A 15,718-nucleotide genomic window follows, 5' to 3' on the forward strand; every position below is an offset into this window, starting at 1 on the left:
TGGCAGTGGCTATGACATCTGAACTCGGTGGCGCCGGATAGAAAAGAATCGGTGGGGCCGAGTTTGACTTTTGGTTTAGGTCATATGTGGATGTGAGAAGGTAGTTGAGGGCTTTGGAGCATATCACTAAGCACTTTGAGCAAGCAAGCCATTAAGCAACACCTCATCCCCTTTTGATAGTATTGGCTTTTCCTATAGACTCAATGTGATTTTGGATCACTGAAATAGAAAATATAGAGTCTTGTTCTTGGAGCTTGAGTCAATCCTTTGTCCTTTGCATCTTGAAGGGGTTCCACATCCTCTAGTCCATGCCACTTCATTGTTGAACTTTATCTAAAACATGCTAGGTAAAAGTATTAGTCCAACAAGAAATATGTACTATGGCGATCAAATGCACTTTGCAGAGCACATCGCACCGCAAGGTGCAATTTTGTGCACGAAATAAAACATTAGAAATAAAAAGTCTCAGCAGCACATTGATATAAATGATTGAAAAATATATTTGACAAAAATTAATAAAATTTAGGTCTATAACTACGAAGCTCATCAAACAATCTGATAATCTAATTGGAAGAACCTTTTAACAATATTTTCATGTAGCGACCATACAAAATTTCAAACAAAGTGTTCTGTGATTAAAAGGAAGACTAGTAGGCTGCAGTCGTCCATCAACAGAGTACTCTCTATCAACAAGAGTGAAACGTAGATGATACCTTTAGATTCAAAGGGCTTGAAGAATAAACACCATGATAAACATACTCGAATACGATCGACATTGCAGCAGGATTAACAGAGGCAGGGGCAGGAGCGCCCATGTTTAGCACGGCGCCATCGCGGTGTCTTTATTTGGCGTCCGATGACTAGCATCGCGGCTAGCGGTGGCTTGGAATAACGGCGAGCGGTGGCCTTATGGCGGCCAGTGGCGGCGTGGAATCGATCTAACAACATGCAGACTCAGATTAGGTTTACTTGAACGAAGGGAGCAAGTTACAGTTCGCCGCTAATTGGGCAAGCAACGTGGGGCATGGGCTCTTTCTGGGCTCTGTCGCGTACAAAGCACAACAAGAAATAGGTCAGTTTGGGCCTAATGAGAGGATACGGAGATTAAAGACAAGCGAGTCAATATGCATGCTCAAGGCTATGGATAAATAATCAGCGATGGATCAGTCCAACACTTGTGTGTGGCTTGACTTTACGGCGCCCACACACACCCTACACCCTACACCCTACATGATTTTTTTCTTTAGAAAATGCAATCATTAATGCCAGGTCTATAATTTAAACCCTAAGTTTTTTTTCATGATAATACGTGTCTCATTAATAAAATAAAGATTCAGTTACAAGCCACGTAAACATCGATATTACAAGACTGAAAAGATAGGATAATCCTATAAAAAAACCAGTGCCCTCCCTCTCCACTAAGGAAATGAGACAGATCACCTCTTCACTCGAACTCGACGCGACTCCATCGCTAATCAGTAGCTTTACAGACCTCCAAAGTAGCTTGCTTGGAGCAAAACCATTGCCGTTGAAAGAATTAAACCAGGGCAACAATGTCCCTAGACACATCATCGAACTCCAGAACTAACACCCCCACACGACTATGACGCCGAAGGAGGAAACCAGAACTGTCAGCCTTCAACCACAGACCCAGCACAAGATGCACCATCTTCCAGCTGTCACTTGCGTAGACAACCGTTTGCGCGTCCTCCTGGACAACAAAACCTCCCTGCTCCACCATGACGTCGGAGACAACGCCGCAACAACGTGGACAAAACAGAAGAAGAGACACACCTGATGGAGTCATCGCCGCCGCCTCGCCAACACCATCCATGAACCCTAACACCGCCGATCTGAAGAATCGGCAAACACACGATGCCATCAACTCCGAGACGCCGCCAAAATGAGCACCACCAGTGTGGGAGTGAAGTTGAAGCAGATTTATTCGCCCGGGCGTCGCTCCCACCACCCAACGACGCACCACGACCTACAAATCCAAATCCTAACTACAAAGCGGAGGAACGGGGTACCCCCTCCCTCCTGCTGCCGGAGCAGCAGCCGGAGGAAGAGGGGATCAACATCAAGAAGATCCGCCTCTCTAGTCGCCTGGTTGTGACGGCGGCTAGGGCAGGGGAAAACGCCTCGCGTATTTAAACCCTGAGTTGATCCACCAAAAAGAATCTAACCATCCGGGCTACACCCAGCTTGCTACACGTGGTTGAAGTGCTTCAAGCTCAGTATTCTTTTTTTTCTTTTGACATCAGAAGCTCAGTATTGTTGTATCGTTCCGTACCACGTACGCTATATTTGTGGAATTAATTATTTTTGGCAAGAAAAACGGAGATGCGGGAAGAAAAAAAGCTGGGGCTGGACTCGACGGATGCTCGCCACGTGTCTCTGGGGAGCACGTCCTATTCCCCCAAGCGAGCGGACGTCCCCAAGCCCAAGAGAGCGCCTCCCTCCCGAGCGAACCACCAGAGAGGGCCTCCTCCCCGAGCGCGACAGCTAGGGTTACTAGCCGCCGCCGACCGACCCACCGCCACCACCGCCGGCCCTCCGCCGCGGCGCGCGTAGCCGGCCCAAGCCCCCGCCGCCCCGCCGCCAGTACAGGATCTCAGCCAGCGCCTCCCTCCCTCCGCCGAGCAGCCGCTCCCGCCAGCAGCGCCTCCCTCAATCCCTCCCTCCCTGGAGCCGCCGCCGCCGCCGCCCCGGAGCTACGCCGGCGACCAGTCCATCGGCAGGTAGCCACCACTCCCCCCTCCTTCTCCCCCTCCCCCCTCTCCCCTCAACCCCCCTCCCTCCCCCTCCACTCGCATCCTCTGTTCGTTCCATTTTTTTTTCCTGATTTTTGCATTGGATGAGCACCCGTGACTTCACTGCGTCGCACTCGTCAGCTGCAGTTAAAATTAGTTCTGATTTAGGGGTGACCGTGTTCGTCCAGTGCGTATTATGCTGGTTAGTCTGTCTGACACAAGACGCCCTTTCTGCCACCTCTTATCAGGTATCTGTTCCTAATGGTTATCTAGAGACAGATACCTTGAAGGGTCCTCAATGGATTTGAACGCATCACCGTTGCCCGAGGACGATGACCATGAAGAGCCAGTTGAGCTTGATTTTGGACAGGACGATGAAGATCATGTCGAGTCTGCTGTTGAGATTATGAGAAGGGTAAATAAAATCATTCCTTCTGGCCATAAAATGAATCATGCACATGCATCTGATCTGTATAGATGGAGCTTAGTGTCATCAGCTGATTGCTTTTCTACTTCGGTGCTGATAATCGTAAACTGCAAGATGTGCATATGTAATATAATATAATTGATGGTGTATTTAGCAGCATTAGTTGAAGGTCCTCCTTGAGTCGAGGGCATGGTTGTGAACTCTGTCATTTGTAACCATGGTACATGTGACTTTTACCTTTTAAGTGGTATGTTAAGGACCATGGTATTGTCTCTTTTGAAGTTTAACTATGTCATCATGTTACTTTTATTGGTAGCCATGCGGCGTTGGTTTTTGTGCTTTCGGTTTATGTTTCTTTCAGTTAATGTAGTTCTGGGATCTGATTGTGGCCTATGGCTAGAGCGAAGGTGTTCTTTCCACCACCTGTATTCGGTCTCTAGGACCATTACAGTCTGTCATATTTAATCTGACTACACATTCATGCATGTTAAGTGCGACAGTGCGTGGTCACATCAAGTGGGGTGTCCAGTATTTTCTTCTTGTGTGTACCAGATGTCAACGTGTGTGTGTGTGTGTGGTGATCAGATGGTCTGAGTGGTGGTTGTGGGTTGTGCTGTATGTGTCCCTCTTTGTATTTTCCCTTAAAAATCTCATGTGGCTCTATTTGTTACTAAATTATAAGTTTAGCGTTCTATAGAACAGCAAAGCTGCAAAGTGGAATATAATTAATTATGGTCTCATTGGTACCCTTTTTTATGTTGCGCTTACCGGATTTCATAGGAACGAGAAGAACGACGCAGAAAGTTGAAGAGAGATCAGCCAGATGATGGACTAAGGCCGCGACCACAGCAGGTTAGGAATGATCATGTGACCCAAAACAAGATTGGCGGATACAAACGAGTTAAAGAGACACCTCAGGGTATGTGTTGTATCTGAAAGCCATATTCTTGTGAATCATGTTGAATTGTCCCATGGTCACGTCTTGTTCGTATTCTTGTTTGTCGATTCTTAATTAAACTATTACTATCCTATATACTTACGGTAAGTAAAATACTTATGCTTAGCCTAAAAAAAAGATTTTTGATATTTGTCACCCTTGCATCTGACATTGTCCTTATTTTCAGGTTGGTTGGATTGCCCTGCATCTGGTCAACCAATAGACAAAATCATACCTTCTAAAGTTCCGCTGGATGAAACATTCAATGAGTCGATTCCTCCTGGAAAAAGATATTCTTCCAAACAAGTTGTTAATAAACAAAGAAAGGCTGGCAGGGACGTAAGTACAGTTTTCTACTCACACGACACTAATGCACATTCCATTACTTATTATGTTATAAACTGGATATTGTGCTTTTTTCCTGTTATCTGGCCCTACTTTGAAGCATGCATATTTGAATAAAGTTGTTTGTGACACAGAATACATGCATTTCTTTATCCATGCTCTGTTTGTACTCATGATTGTCGTTATTGCTGCCCGTTCTCTTGTATGAGTGTATGATGTTTGTGCTACTTCCCCCACTTATGCACTGACGGTCACATGTCACCTATTGCTTGAGTAAATTATATATCTCAGTTCCATATTCATTTAGTTTCATTTAGTCTGCTATGATAGTATGATCCATGATTAGCTGGCTTATATTAGGCCAGAGGGATTGCTAACTTGTTTCTCAAATATGCCGACTCCTCGAGCACACTTGAGGAGGTATCTAAAGTATGGACGTTTTGAAATACTTGTTGAAGCAAAAAATAAATCGTGTGAAAAGAGCATAGTATATGGCAGGGAACAAAGTAATATCGACATGCATCTTGCATGTCTTGATTGATTAGTTAGCAAGTACTGGAGCTAGAGAGAATATATTAAGCATTCTGTATGGTCCCTTACGGGTGAAAAGCTAAATAGCTTCTGGCGATGATGTTTTAGTGATATTTTGGACTTGTGTACCAGTTTCTTTGTAGTATGTGCTTTTGCTCAAATTCTTAGTGCGATCCTGTGACCCCACTGCTATACTATTGCGCTACCACTAGTTAGTTGTCATTTGCAATCATAACTGAACAGAGGTAAATTGATTTTCTTGTTTCTTAAAATTGGAGGTGAATTAATTTTTAAACTTCAGTCCTTATCATTTGTACCGAAAGGCCTGTCTTTCTAGCCACATTAAAGGTAAACTTATTATTTCATAAATGCAATTTACAGTACACTTGTACTAGTGGAGTTGTAACGGTTGCTTTAAGTATCTCAATTCTCAGTTGCCGTACTTTCTGCTGATTGTCTCTTTTCTTATCTTCTAGCTATTTGCTATTGAAGAGAGGTATACAATCCATAATGAGTACTTGATTTGATCAATCTGGAACACATTATAGCTTGTTGCTTGTATTAACTATCCCCCCCCTGCTATTTTATCAGATAGGTTTGGTGATTGACTTGACAAATACCTCTCGGTACTATTCGCCAGCAGAGTGGACGAAGCAAGGTACTAAACATGTCAAGGTGAGAGTGAGACCTCAGTTTACATAGTAATATGTATATTCCAGCATTAATAAAAAATAATTCCTGTGCCATTTCTGTTCATTTCAGATAGCTTGCAGGGGGAGAGATGCTGTACCAGAAAATGAAGCTGTTAACACATTTGTGTATGAGGTAACCTATCTTCCTAGTTTGATGACCTTGCCAGTATGCTTTTTTGATGTATTTTTGGTTAGACATGAATGTAAACTTAAAATCTTCTTTTAATTTTCTGGGCATCTTTTTTAATTGTTGGTTATGAAATGGACTGCTGGAAAAAAATGGTGAACACCTGTCGTCAAGGTTTTGAACATGGTGCTCTATACTGTAGTTGCTACATAACATATGTTGCGTATGTGTCGCACTTGATAGTTAGGTTAAGTGCCTGTGTGTTGTTAGTATGAAAGAACGGAAGTCTAATAAATTAATAATGATACCAGATCAAGTGCATGCTTGCACCTGCTGTTTTTCATTCAGCCATCCACAAATTGTTACATAACATATGTTGCGTATGTGTTGCACTTGATAGTTAGGTTAAGTGCCTATGTGTTGTTAGTATAAAAGAATGGAAGTCTAATAAATTAATAATGATACCAGATCAAGTGTATGCTTGCACCTGCTGTTTTTCATTCAGCCATCCACAATTGTTGAAATACTAGTAACCACACACGTGAAAAGTGACTTTAGTCGAAACATGAAAAAAACTACTCCCTCCATTCCAAAATAGATGACCCAACTTTGTACTAATTTTGTACTAAAGTTAGTACAGAGTTGAGTCATCGAACGGATGGAGTAGCTATCTTAACATCTATAAGTATATTGTCTTTTTTTGGATGCTTTCTTACATTCCATATTGGTGATGTGGAAGAAAACTATAAAAAACATGTAATTCAGAAAACTTGTTTAGAAATGCTAGTAGATACTAGATGGCAACATATGACAAGCACAAAAGAAAATAAGTCCATATATATTGATCATTGTAATTATGTTGAATCAAGAGACATTGTTCAGAATTTTCTTCAGAGCAAAAACATGAAATTCATTTTTTTAAAGAAGTTTCTCATAAAGAACCAGTAAGCAAAAGTTCTTGTCCACATCCATTGGATCATTGTACTCGGAAGACCGTAAGTACAATATCTATATCCATACCAATATACATGAGTTGGTTGGGATACTTCTGATATGAGCCGTCCAGAAGAAACTTCAATCTAATTTCAGAATTACCCATCTGATGGTTGTGGACATGTTATATATCCTCCCCTAGTCACTTTGGAGTTTGGACGGCTCAAATCAAAAGTATCCCAACCAACTAGTGCTTTTTAGAAATGCTAGTAGACCTTGTCTGAACTTATCAATGGCTTTTTTATGTATTTGTAGAAATACTGATCTGTATGTGAAATTATATAAGTGCTGTGTTGTGTTCCCTAGGCAAGAATGTGGCTATCACTCGTGTCAGGGAACTAGTTAAGTTTTTAACGGCTTAAAAGTTCTCAAAAATCATGAAATAATGCTGGAGCATCACGGCAATGATGTAAGATGACCCATGAGTTATTTTATTATATATATTTTGAGTATTCATACCGAAACAACTTTGTCGGGCTACACTCAGTGTGTACACTTGTAGTCTCTCCAGTTGGAACACGTAGACCAGAATATTGATAACCTAATTGCAGCAAATTTCCTCTATCTATGCTAAATTTCCTTTAACCTAATTTATTAGCTGATGAAGCTCTATCAATGCTAAATTTTAGGTGTTGGCGTTTCATGAGCGCCAGAAGCCATCAAGGAATCCCAAATATGTACTTGTTCACTGTACTCATGGGCATAACCGTACTGGTTTTATGATTGTTCATTACCTAATGCGCACACAACTGTCTAGTGTTACTGAGGTGAGACAACTTATGCTTCAAATGTAATTTATTGTAATATTTCTTTTTTGTTTCCTTGGCTAAATCTTTTGTTTGCTAGGCTTTAAATATATTTGCTCAAAGACGGCCTCCAGGAATATATAAAACCGACTACATTCAAGCACTATATACATTTTATCATGAAATTCCTGAAAGTATCACATGTCCACCGACACCGGAATGGAAGAGGCCTTCTGATCTTGATTTGAATGGTGAAGCTAAGCAGGATGACGATGACGACAATGGCGAGCCTGCACCATCACCGGTAGGTGTTAATTCCAGTACATGTTTGGACAATTCTCTGTTAATGCATGTTTGGACAATTCTCTGTTAATGCATGTGGGGCGAATGTAGTGTAAGGTGTAAACTAGCATTTGTATTCCTGTGAACTTTGCATGCAAAATTTAGAAAATGATCAAAACAGCTGGTTAGATATTTTCTATATGCCAGCAACATTTTAAGGGATTTTGATTGTACTTTGGAGAAAGTGAGGTCCTTTCATGTACTGTTGTCTTTGACATGAAATATTACGGAAATGTTTAGCAATGCAAAATAATACATTTCCCCCTACATCCACCAATCACTAACATATTTATTAGCCAATGAAACAGTATTTTAGGATGTTTTTGAAGCTTACGAAGTTTACATGGGTCACATTGAATTTGGATCAACACCTACATGCCATCTCATATGTTGTTTCCTTGTGAATCTGTTATTCTTTTTACTAGATAGGTCCAGGGTTCTACTAAAGTATCAATACTTCCGTACAACATTTTCTTATATTGCTAATGTTTGTCAAAATATTCCTGCTTATTGTAGGATCCTGTAGATGACAAGGCCATTACTAATGATGATGTCCTAGGGGATGCTGTACCTTTTGACCAGCAAGATATCTTGCGTGGCATATGTTTCAAGTTACTTGATTTTGTACCCAATGTAAGTTTAAACCTGTCTTTTGCTCTTAGTCACATCTTTCACATACTCCTCAGTCTTCCCCACCCCTAAAATTGTTAATGACGTAGTTCCCTTTGCTGTATGCCGACAGAAAAATGTTATCAGCACTTCCATTTGCGTAGTTTGGGTTGTCACTGTGCCACTATGTATGTACTCATAGCTATGTTGATTATACGATCACTAGTTTCATTTTCTCAAACCAGTTTACAAAGTTACGCTCTATTTTGATTACTATGGTACTATGGTTTCAAGAATCTTATTTGATCAAAATCTGAATTCAGTTAACTTGTTGCAAACACAGATGGTTAACTCGTCTCGTATCAAGTAATTTTTGAAGTTTGACACAGAAGAATCTATGAAGATCCATTTTTAATTTATTAGCGCTGTAGCGCAGTGGTAAAGCTGCTGCCTTGTGACCATGAGGTCATGGGTTCAAGTCCTGGAAACAGCCTCTTACAGAAATGTAGGGAAAGGCTGCGTACTATAGACCCAAAGTGGTCGGACCCTTCCCTGGACCCTGCGCAAAGCGGGAGCTACATGCACCAGGTTGCCCTGTAGCTTCAATGAATAGGTGTGACGATGAAAACTTCTTTTGCTGGTGTTGGAGATCATTTCACTGAAGCTTGTTTTTATGTGCATATCCATTGTGTTTCACTGTCTTGTTTTCTTTTGTATCCTTTTATTTTAACTGTAGTTATCCCTTTATTTTGAACTTACCACACTATCCCTGTATAATCGTTGTGCCCACAAAAGCAAAGCTTCTTATAGTGTTCTGCTACCCTTTTGCTTTCCAGGGTAGAGCTAATGCTCAATTTCCAGGATCTCATCCAGTTTCCCTCAACAGGTATGACTTAATCCAATTTAGATGCTGTTTGTGCAAAGTGGTCTTGGTGTACAAAATGCATGTTCTCTTAGGGAGCTTCCTACCAAATAACCCCACTATATGCTAAATCATGTCGTACTGGAGATGAGCACACAATTAAGGGCAAGCGTATACCTCAAATTAAGGCATTAGCTTCTTATTATGTAATGCATTGGAGGTTGCGTTTTACATAATTTTTTTCTACTTTGTTGTGGTCACTAATATTTCTTTGCACTTTGTAGAAGTCAATAGGCAATATGCCATGTGCATATAGTGACATTATATTATATACTAAGTAAGGGAGTTGCATGTTTGCGCCTGGAATTTATGAGTAAAGCGACAGATGACTGCCATATATGGAAGAAATATGTCTAGGTGATAGCTGTAGAGTTTGCTTTAGCATGCAGTCGTTATTTTGCTTTGATGGAATAATAGGGTTACATGACTCTAACCCAATGCAGAGGCTGTTTGTTCGTTTTGTCAAGCAATAAGAGTCAGTACTCACCTCATATTGAATTACCTAATTACACCCTTCTGTGTACTATTTATATAAGTAAACGTGTAGATTGACACCCTTTGTCTTTTTAAGGTTCATAGAACAACATTTGTATGTCTGGAATAACCTTGATGTTCATTTTGCTCCTTGAGACGTATCTTTTGTTTAGACATATCTCTCTATCTCTTACCTCTCATCTATCAAATTTGATTCGGGAAGTGGGATTAGTTGACCGGCTGTAGTTTGATGACAGAAGCATTGTTTGAGGAAATGTTTCCGCAGTCAAGAATGGTTGATGTGCCGAATAGATAGTAAAGAAAGAGAATGTGATTCTTTGTTTATTATACACGGAGCTCGTTCCAACTAGGGCATGCAAATCCTAAAGTATGGCACATGCAAGTATCGTTTGACCATAATGTAGCTCTAATTTATAAGCCTCTTAAGCCTTTGTTGAACAAAAAACAGGTGAATGAAGCTAGAGGAAAGGATAAACATAATTAGAATCAGGAACCAAGTCCAACCTTTCACTGGAACTGGAGTATGGATAGTCCAGTATTATAGCCTCATATCCTTGGGTAAAACTTGCATAAACTCCCTTCCTTTCTCATCAGCTCCTCCTACTATCCATTTTGTGTTCTTGCTATCTTATCTCCATATCTGCCATTATCTGTCACCTAACAACCAAATGATGAGTTGATGACATGTCACCCTTCTTAAGTTCCTCCTCCTGGTCCAAGGTCATGTTGCTTCATCCTTTTGTGCCGTGCACTCCTAATTTTTTTTTAATGCCTAGCCACCTCCTTTTGCTGCTCCGACTGGTACTTTGTCCATGGCGAAGAGTTCCTCTTGTGGTATAGTTGATGCATTCTACTGCACGTTGAGCATTCTACTGCGTGTTTAATGTTGCCATTTTTGGTCCACATCTAGCATATGTGTCAGCATTCAAGAGAGTGCCTATGTCATCGAAATACATAGACACCATGCATGCTTAATGTAATACCCTCCCTAAGCACTGAACGTTAGCTCTTACAATTGCCTGCTGCCGTTCCGCTCTATACTGTTATGGCCAACTAGTTTGCCGTAATTGTAGCCTTTTCTTTTTTTGCTTGAAAGTAAAAAATCGAGAAGAAAAATGTTACTCGTGTCGATGTAATTATAATAAAGAAAGGTTGGTCAGCCATCAACTAGTTTCAGCTAGGTTGAACGGAAGAAGTCATTCTTTAATTAGAAAATAATACAAGAGTCTCGCCCTTTAAGAAATAATAGCTGTTAATAGTGTTCTTGCTTCTGTTTTGGCCCTTCCTCTAACTTGTGTTCTTTTGTGTCTCAATTTAAAGTGAAAACCTGCAACTTCTGAGACAAAGATATTATTATGCTACGTGGAAAGCTGATGGAACACGATACATGATGCTTATAATGCGGGATGGCTGTTTCTTAATAGACCGGAACTTCTGCTTTAGAAGAGTTCAGATGCGTTTTCCTATTAGGAATGTTAACGATGTAAGACCTCACTTTTGGTTTGGATAACAGGCGTAGTGCATTTTCTTTTCTTTCATTATATTGCAGAATTTTACTTTACCTATGTTTTCATAACTCAAGGGTTTCCACAACTTTACATTGATCGATGGAGAAATGGTTGTAGACGCCATACCAGGTGGTGGATTGAAGCGGAGGTACTTAGCGTATGATCTAATGGCAATTAATTTCTCCTCCAAAGTCAAGGTAGAAACTTCAAATCTGTTATCAGTAACTTAAGTTGCCATTTTATCACCTTCCCAATTGATGACGTGTATGCGCCTGTTTTTTTTTTTGTATTTCATCTATTCTGGGGTTGTGGCATGAGTACCACAGATCTCATTGACCTTTCACGGGAAATCATTGTTGTTGAGATAATAATACAGTATAGCGCACTACAAGTTTATCAGAAGTGATTGATAAGAATATAGTTATATTATTTTGATTGATAGAAATATTTGGATAATCACTGATGAAATATTTTGTGTGTAAATGATTTTAATCTACGTAGATATATGAATATAGGGTGATTCTGAAGCATTTGCATTACTCTGAACTGTAGTAACTGCATTTTATTTAATCTTCGGATGCAGTTGCCCTTTTCTGACAGGTGGAAGCTACTTGAGGATGAAATAATTCGTCCACGCATCTATGAGAGAAAGCAGTTTGAAACTGGTCTGAAAGGCAATCCATCATACAGATATGACCTGGAACTTTTTTCGGTACCAAAATCTAGATGGATTATTTTGTTTATTTCATTGCAGTACGATGCTCAGTAGATAACCATAAACAGTTCTATGATATTTGGTTTTTATCAGGTAAGGAGAAAGGATTTTTGGCTGCTTTCCACGGTGAAGAAATTACTCAAGGAGTTTATTCCAGCACTTTCACATGAATCTGATGGGCTTATATTTCAGGTAGGGTGGTCTTGTCGTTTCTGGCTTTGATACGTGATGGTCGTCGTCCATGGAAATTGGAACGTCGAAATGCTATATCCTATAACTATAAGGCAGCAGAGAAAAAGTTGTACTAAGAAGCACCGATACGGGGTTAGTTACGGACACAGGGATACGAGCACGGGGATACGGCATTTTCCAAAAACAGCCATTCAGGGATACGGCAGGGTATATAGGTACTTAGAAAAATAAACAGCATGTAATAAAGATTTAATGATAATTTTTAGATAAGAGATTTTTTTGTTAGTAGACTGGATATGTATTCATTTCTATTGGTAAAAGTCTTTGGGCAGTCCATACGAACCCTCTACTCAGGCCCATGTAGCTCTCCACTCAGAGCCATATAAGACCCAGCTTCTGAAAACCCTAGACTAGTCAGCTCCTCCAACCATTCTCTTTTCCTCCAGCCGCCTGATAGCAGATGAAAAGACCGCGCCGCCGCCTGTATCTTCTTCCCACTGGCGGCTGCAGTCCCCATCTTTCTCCCCGCCCAGAGCTTCTTCCTCATCCTCGGATGCCTTGCCATCTTCCTCTCTGCCTGGATGTTCTTCGCCAGGGGGAGAGCTGGGCTTGGGGGAAACAGCGGCGGCGAGCCGGCAACTTGAGAAGCGAGTTCAGGCGGCAGCGGCGTCGAGTCTAGGCCACGCCAGCGCTGTCGCTGGAGGCCGGTTCTTAGTCCCCACTGTGTCCACACCGTATCTGCCTTATCCCAATTTGTTTCCCCTCTTTCAATTCAGAAAATATGGGATGCTGCGGAATACCTGTATCCGCGCGTATGTCTGGTCAACCGGCTTTTATCACTGGACTGGTTCTGGAAGTGGTCGTGTTCCAAGTTTAATTTACTGCATACTAATAACAATGTTCCCGTGTCATGGAAGTAACAAAGGACTCGATCTCTACTGAGAGCAATCATCCTTTATCATCTATATAAATCTTGCCCTAAAGCATGCTAATGACATGCAGTTAGGAACACTTGTGCACTGAAAATAGCTGCAGTTCATTCAAGGGCATACCCCCTGCCCCAGCTCTGATTTCCATAACAAGACACTGTTTGACTTTTTGATGAGTCACTAGTGACATGGCTAAAATGAACTTTTGTGTCACTTGAGAAAACCTAGCTAAAGCTGCCTCCATGCAGCTGTTATTTATCAGTCCATGTATTTCTTCATGCATTTCAAGTTATATGCTTAACAGGCTTCTTTTTTCCCTTCCATTTTCTTCATATGTTAAAGTGTTTCTGTTAATCTTAATATAGGGCTGGGATGATCCATACGTGAATCGTACGCACGAAGGTCTTTTAAAATGGAAGTACCCAGAGATGAATTCAGTTGACTTTTTGTTTGAGGTTTGTATATGCTTGTCATATTCTTGAATGTTAAATATTAAAACAGAACTACTTTTGGTGTGGAATCTGATCTGTTCATGTGGATGTGTGATCTGCTGAGTTCTGTTTCCAAGTTATCATCGTTCTAATTTCTAAATGCTGCAGACTGGTAGTGAAAACCGTCAGCTTATTTTTCTGTATGAGAGGGGCAAAAAGAAACTTATGGATGGTACCCGGGTGGTATTTGCTGGTAAGGATGTGTTTGCAATACTTTCTTCAACCATTCCATAGCACAATCGTGCAGCTTTACTTTATTTGTAATTACTCAAGTGTTTCAAAATCTTGACATACCTGTTAACTTTGTGTCTTGAACTATGGCTCTTGTATGATGTTGTCTTTAAATAGAATCTGCCACTACAGTTATTTCTTGAGGCATCATGTTTCAATTCTTGAAGCAGACAATTTTGTTGTAATGTGATTTCATTTTGGACTAAATGTGGGTGTTGTGCTGGAACTTCTGCAGATGATGTAGAGCCATCTTCAATATCAGGGAAAATTGTTGAGTGCTCTTGGAATAAACAGGAGGACTGCTGGTTCTGCATGCGAATCCGAGCAGATAAATCAACTCCTAATGATATCAATACTTACAGAAAGGCATTTCTCTCTCTCTCTCTCTCCCTCCCTCTCCCTCCCTCTCCCTCCCTCTCTATGGACGGGCTTGATTTCCTGAACCAAATTATGCTGAAAACTAGTGCCGGTATCGATGTCATCCAATACGTGTTATTCACACCTACAAAGTTCGGTATCTTAGTGATCCACTTTATATAGAAATTGGACAAGTGGCGCAGGCCACAGGCCCTGTATTGCACGTGAATCATAGTTCTGTAGTACATCGTCTTCATAATTCAACATGATCTCTTCTGCTCTCAACGTCCCTTTCCTAAACTGCCTAGTGACCATACCCAGTCTTGATTGTTGCTGAGTACATCCAAAAGACAGACGATTGTCATTTTGCATTCCTGACAATCATATCATACTAAATTAATCAAGACATACAGTTTTATGTAATGAGTTCATCTTTCATGTTTGATTCATGGTTAGGTTGTCAATTTGCAATACAATTTGTAATGTTTTACTAATAATAGTCAAATGATGTCGACTTGCGGTGGTTGATAAATTTTGAGCTCGGTATATTGCCATTGCATTTTACCTTCTTCCTATTGCAGACCATCGCTATTCATACATGATAGAATCTACTGTGCAATTTAACCGCATCTCCTGCCGTGTAGGCATCGAGGGTATGAGAAACAGAATCGCCATACACAATCTAACAATTTCCATTGTCTTGTTGTAATATATATGGACAGGTGATGAGGAGCATCACAGATAACATTACTGAAGACAAGCTCCTGGGCGAGATGAATGAGATCAGTAGCCTTCCAATGTACGCCGACAGGAAGGCCCACGCTGACAGGAAGGCCCACGCCGAGAAGATGGCTCACCAGCACAGAAGGAGGGGATAAGGCGAATAATCTTGGTCTTTTAAACTAGAACCATCAATGCCGGCTGGCCTCTATAGCCTGTGTATTTAGCAATAATCAATTTTTGATTTCAGTTAAACAATAGCGGTCATTACACAAGTTTTTCAATGCTTTGTCATATTGGCCATTGTATATGTACTGTTCCAGAGTCATGTATATCTTTTATTGTGTGTCATCAACGCTTGATATCATTATCATTTGGTCTGTACTTCTGAATAGCTTTATCGGCACTTTCTTCAATGGGGTGTGTGTTTTGTGTGCCCTATCCTTATATGAATGTCATGTTTTAATAAAGTTAAGAACACACACCATAGTTGCATTGCCTATCGCAAGTATGCAGTGTTGGGGAATGTGTTCAGAATGGTAACAGCATCCCATGTCCAACCATAGAGCAAGTTATTAGAGAAATTGCACAGTGGTTTAGCACTTATTGAAGACGTCGTATTTCTGGCTTGTCGGGCAAGATTTATTCATTATATT

The 15,718-nt window shown here is 40.8% G+C and overlaps 1 protein-coding gene across 1 annotated transcript; it reads left to right on the plus strand.

Annotated features, from left to right (window-relative positions):
* Positions 1 to 2,434: 2,434 nt before the first annotated feature.
* Positions 2,435 to 15,478, plus strand: LOC123043384 (mRNA-capping enzyme). Its single transcript, XM_044465807.1, has 18 exons — positions 2,435 to 2,741; positions 3,002 to 3,168; positions 3,961 to 4,099; positions 4,305 to 4,456; positions 5,585 to 5,668; positions 5,756 to 5,818; positions 7,435 to 7,572; positions 7,652 to 7,855; positions 8,410 to 8,526; positions 9,339 to 9,388; positions 11,240 to 11,402; positions 11,502 to 11,624; positions 12,011 to 12,139; positions 12,236 to 12,334; positions 13,629 to 13,718; positions 13,863 to 13,947; positions 14,221 to 14,351; positions 15,065 to 15,478. Exons 2-18 carry the CDS (start codon positions 3,052 to 3,054, stop codon positions 15,218 to 15,220), a joined length of 2,040 nt encoding a protein of 679 aa, XP_044321742.1. The 5' UTR covers positions 2,435 to 2,741; positions 3,002 to 3,051; the 3' UTR covers positions 15,221 to 15,478.
* Positions 15,479 to 15,718: the final 240 nt, after the last annotated feature.

The sequence above is a fragment of the Triticum aestivum genome, chromosome 2B (genome assembly GCF_018294505.1).
Source record: "Triticum aestivum cultivar Chinese Spring chromosome 2B, IWGSC CS RefSeq v2.1, whole genome shotgun sequence".
Taxonomy (NCBI): Eukaryota; Viridiplantae; Streptophyta; class Magnoliopsida; order Poales; family Poaceae; genus Triticum; species Triticum aestivum.

Excerpts from the sequence above, each read along its gene's own strand:
- LOC123043384 (XM_044465807.1), top strand. The coding sequence starts at position 3,052 with ATGGATTTGAACGCATCACCGTTGCCCGAGGACGATGACCATGAAGAG. Across the intron at positions 11,403-11,501 it reads CTATTAGGAATGTTAACGAT|GGTTTCCACAACTTTACATT; the intron begins GTAAGACCTCAC and ends TCATAACTCAAG. Across the intron at positions 12,140-12,235 it reads ATGACCTGGAACTTTTTTCG|GTAAGGAGAAAGGATTTTTG; the intron begins GTACCAAAATCT and ends GGTTTTTATCAG.